General features: G+C 48.8%; 1 protein-coding gene across 1 annotated transcript; it reads left to right on the top strand.

Annotated features, from left to right (window-relative positions):
* The first annotated feature begins 637 nt into the window (after positions 1-637).
* Positions 638-2,974, top strand: LOC123168597 (E3 ubiquitin-protein ligase RNF4). Its single transcript, XM_044586482.1, has 4 exons — positions 638-1,221; positions 1,301-1,370; positions 1,715-1,824; positions 2,411-2,974. The coding sequence occupies exons 1-4, from the start codon at positions 1,042-1,044 to the stop codon at positions 2,654-2,656; spliced, it is 606 nt and encodes a 201-aa protein (XP_044442417.1). The 5' UTR covers positions 638-1,041; the 3' UTR covers positions 2,657-2,974.
* The last annotated feature ends 1,585 nt before the right edge of the window (positions 2,975-4,559 follow it).

Here is a 4,559-nt window from a genome sequence, read left to right as displayed (position 1 = left end):
CGTCATCGTCGCCGTCGTTCATCTCGGCCTTCTCTCCATAATCCTACTGCAGTTAAGCCGCCATGGCGCGCACCCTGACGGGGTTCTTCTCCTCTGTTCTCTGCCACCGACAGGGTCGATCATCTTGGCCTACTCTCTCGTCCCACTACACTGGAGTCGTTTCCGGCGTCGATCATCTCGGCCTCCTCTCTCGTCCTACAACGGACGATACCAGGGCGCGAGCACTGCATTCTCCTCTCCTGTCCACTGTTTTTGCGCAAGCAGCGCAACTAGTTCACTGTCGGTGTCGCTCGCCGTGCGCCGACGGGGTCGCTCGCCCACGACTCCATGCTCGTCATGTCGGACACGGCTCCACGGCCACTATCCACCGCAACCGCCATGGTCCGGCGCACACTGCATTTCTTCTCCCCTTCCTCTGCTAGCTCTTAACCCTGTGTGCTAGATGCAAGTGCTAGCTTTTAATCATATCCTATGCAGGCAACCAAACAGCGTGTAGTTGTAATGCGTCGAGACAATGCAGGAAACCAAACAATTTGCAGATGTCGCATATAAAACTGTTTTTTGAGAGTCAGGTTGGATTGAGATGTATATGTAACGCACACACTCTTCACTACTGCAACCAAACACGCCCTTAGTAGCTTTGCTTGATTGACTGCGCCACCCACCGCAGTGCGGTCCCAAGCCAAAATCTCCGCCGAGCAGAACAAAGGAAGCGGGAAACGGAAAAAACCACGCGCGGTTCCGAACGAAGATGGCAACCGTCCCCCCGCTCGATCCGACTACTCGAATTCGGACGCGAAACTTAATTAGTCGACAAAGGTCGCGCGGCGCTCCGCGAAGGCGCGGCGGCAACCCCATCTACGCAGGCCGCCCGCCGCACTCCGATTTCAAGCAGGAATCACGGACCAACCCGATCCTCCCGCCCATAGATACTCTCCCTCCACGCATCGCCTCATCTGACCACCTCGCTGCAAACCAAGATCCGCATCTGCCGATTAGGGTTTACTACGATTGGTATTTGGTGAGCAGCTTCGAAAGGGGATGGGTACGGTCGGCGCTTGGAGGCGAGCACAGGATGGTTCCGTCACTACCGGTGAAGCCGTCGAGGACCTGGATCGATCTCCCATCGCCGCCGCCGGCGGCGGCGGCGGCCAGCACGAGGCTCCGAACACCGCGGGCACACGGGCCGCGCCCATTGACGTCGAAGCGCTAGGCGACGAGGTGCGTTTGCTCTCTGCCCCCTTGTTTCAATCACCATGATTTTATTTTGACATCGAGATGATGTTTCGTTTTAATTTAGAGGAGGTCGAGAGCTAAGATAAAGCGCCGTGTGGTTGTTGTGGATCTGGAGGCGGATGCTGATCAGGAAGGTGAGTTTACTGCTGATCTCGAGTTGTTTAATACTGCGAGTGCTAAATTGCAAATCATAGGTTGGTAGTTACTGCAGAATATTGAGTACTTGGTTCAATTTACTTCTACCTTTTATGTTCATGCTCCGATTGGCGCATATTTCTTCTTTGGGATAAGTGTGAAACTGAACTTAAGATTTTTATTTCACATGCTCTGTTTTTTCTTCCAAAAGTACATACTCTGTAGTTTATTGTTAAAACAAACTTCAGTCTAATGGAGGCATAAATAAGATGTCATAAATATTACACTGATAAAGATGTTTGTTTGGGCGGCATCTGATTCCATGTTTTCCTTGCAACTAAAGGTTGTGGTGATGCAAGAACAACATTTAACCGTCTCAGTGGGAACAAAAGGCGGAAGGTTCCACCTGTTATATCCCTTTCTCCGGACAGGGAAGAAAGATCCAGCAATCAGGTTTTAATTTTCTTCATTTGTTTTGTGAATTAAAGTTTTTATGCTTTACAGATTACCATAATTAGCCTATGTATTATTTTCTCAAGGTATATGGCATCTATCTTTATCCATTAAACTTAAGCAAACCGGTAGAATGGAACATCTATAATTATGCTACATCTGTGCCGTGCTTTGCTCTCTCTTTCTCTCTTTTCAGAATATTCAGGTGGGCACTCTGCAATGCACTAGAGTGTACATATATCTTTCCATGTACTCCCTCCGTCCGGAAATACTCGTGGGAGAAATGGATGTATCTAGACATATTTTAGTTCTAGATACATCCAGTTTTATCAATTTCTCCGACAAGTATTTTGGGACGGAGGGAGTATTTGTTGAGCAGAAATGGAACCAGTGACATGAAACTTTGATCCATATCCAACATCTTCTGAACACTGCACTACTAATGCTACATACTCTCAATTGATAATTTTGAACATGTACCTTCAATTTTGTTTTGAAACACTGCATCCTTATTTCTGGTTGAATTGTGATTCTTTTGTGCTGTACATGGGCTATGTCGTAAGCTCACCCTTTCTAACCTTCACAGCGAAACAGCACGGTGCGAGTCAGTAGACCAAGTGCCAATGCTGCTCCAAACGAACCGACGTTCACTTGCCCGGTGTGCCTGAACAAGATGGAGCTGCCGTCCGCGACAAGCTGTGGCCATGTCTTCTGTGAGAAGTGCATCAAGGCGGCCATCAAGGCCCAGAAGAAATGCCCTACTTGTAGGAAGAGGCTAGGGCCGAAGAGCTACCGCCGAGTTTACCTACCTGCAACTGCTGATCAAGTCTGAGCTTAAAGTCCTCCCTTTTTTTCAGACTATCTTGGCGGCAAACAGCTTAGGATGGTGCGCAATCAAGAAGTTAGAGCCGCTGCCTTTTCCAAGTATTGCATGAACTTCATAGCGTGTGACTTGTATTCTGGAACAGGTCGGTGACTATAGATAGAGTGATGCTCTGGTCGGTTGTGTGCATTGATCGATGCACCACCTGGGGCGCCGCCTTAGTTTTCTTCTAAAAGATACTGCCTGATGATCTTGACTTGAGATCATGGTTCTTGAATTTGCATGCCCTTCTGAAGTGTGGTGCAATAGTAGGTTTTGCATTTTCTATGTCTGGCATAATTTTCTTGGGAGACAATGACGCACCAGTGTCCTTTCTCCATTCCATGCACATAAACAGCCAGCATGCAGGTTTCGGATCAAACGGTAGATCTCCTGAAAAATGATGAGGAATTTTGGACTTGCCCCTATGTTGATGTCGCAACAACCGGCTAACCCAATTCTCTGAAGTGATGGGAGGTTCTGACCCTGAGAAAATGACTGAACCCTTACCCTTCATTGGCCGATCAGATCCGCCCGAACTGGTGATGTGATGTGATCTGATCTGATCGACTCGGGCAGCAGCGCTAACTTGACGAACATGTCTATTCGAGAAACTTGAGGAACGATCTTTTAAAAAAAAAACTTGAGGAACATGTCATGGCTCTCGCACCAGCAAGGATTGCTTTTGACGAAACGTCTTTCAGAGAAGCTCCACTAGCCTGTCTTTTTTTTTACTTTATTTATTATTCCTCCTTACTTAATCCTTTAGGTCTTCTTTTTCTTTCAGTATCGCTATCCGGGGGGAAGGGCGGGGAATAGCATAATACTCCATCACATGACAGTATTCCTCTTTTTCACCCCAAAAAATGATCTTCAATCAGGTGAGCGCACCGTGCCCGGAGCAGATGCCGAAATGGGCTTCGATTGGACCTGCCTTGATTTGGACACCCACCCATGTGTTGAATGGAACCAGATCGAGATTTCGATCATCATGACTGCATGAGCCTGGAACCTCAAGGTTCGTCCATCGGAATCATGGCTCCTCACTCAAGAACCTTCCACGCATCATCTACTCAGGCGGTCAGGCCCACCCCGGGCCGGGCTACCCACTATATTGTGGGCCTCGGTCATGTGAGCCTGGCCCGGGGGCCACCTGCTGCCGGTTGACGACGTACCGCCCCTGTCATCAGTCGTCACCGGATGCTTCAGGTTTGTGCGTGAGATCAGTCGATTCCTCGTGCGCGCGCCAAATTATGGCGTGGATTACCTTCATTTGCTCTCGGCGTGATGCCGGAAGTATGGTCGGCGTGGACATGGGGCGCAGCAACATCCAACAATGTCGAACGCGTCATTTTCTTACAGCGATTTTTGAAAGAAGAAGAAACTTCAATGTTCTCCTCGCTGTTGCGCTTTTGTGCGCTTTTGTGCGCTCTAGAGTCTAGACCATAGTAATGGCTGAGTGCTGATGGTTGGCAGCATTTCAGGACACAAGTGTTCTTTTTTACGGGCAAGAAGACAAGGTCTTTAACCTCTGTTCGGAGAGAGACCTGGACGCAAATCCGGAAAACGACGAGTTCGGCGACGCGTTATCATAGTACGACTACACTGAAGAAAATATTTACTGTACTAGGCAAATCCTGGCATGCGAGAGCTACCGAGAAGTCCTAGGCAAATCTTGGTTTAGTCAAACTCGACCTAGTGTGGCGCAGCGTACGAATGCGATTAATTAACCAGGCCGCGAGGAGACTGGGGAGGCGACAAACATCCCGTGTGGTTTTACTTTGTGCGCGTCGGGCTCTGAATCTTATCTGACCTGCTGTCTCTAGGTCCGCCCCTAAAACGCATGGAATTATTTAGCCGCGTAGCCTGTGCT

This window comes from Triticum aestivum, chromosome 7D, assembly GCF_018294505.1.
Source record: "Triticum aestivum cultivar Chinese Spring chromosome 7D, IWGSC CS RefSeq v2.1, whole genome shotgun sequence".
Taxonomy (NCBI): Eukaryota; Viridiplantae; Streptophyta; class Magnoliopsida; order Poales; family Poaceae; genus Triticum; species Triticum aestivum.
The sequence above is the reverse complement of the archived record's forward strand: the minus strand, read 5'-3'. Positions and strand labels throughout refer to the sequence as shown.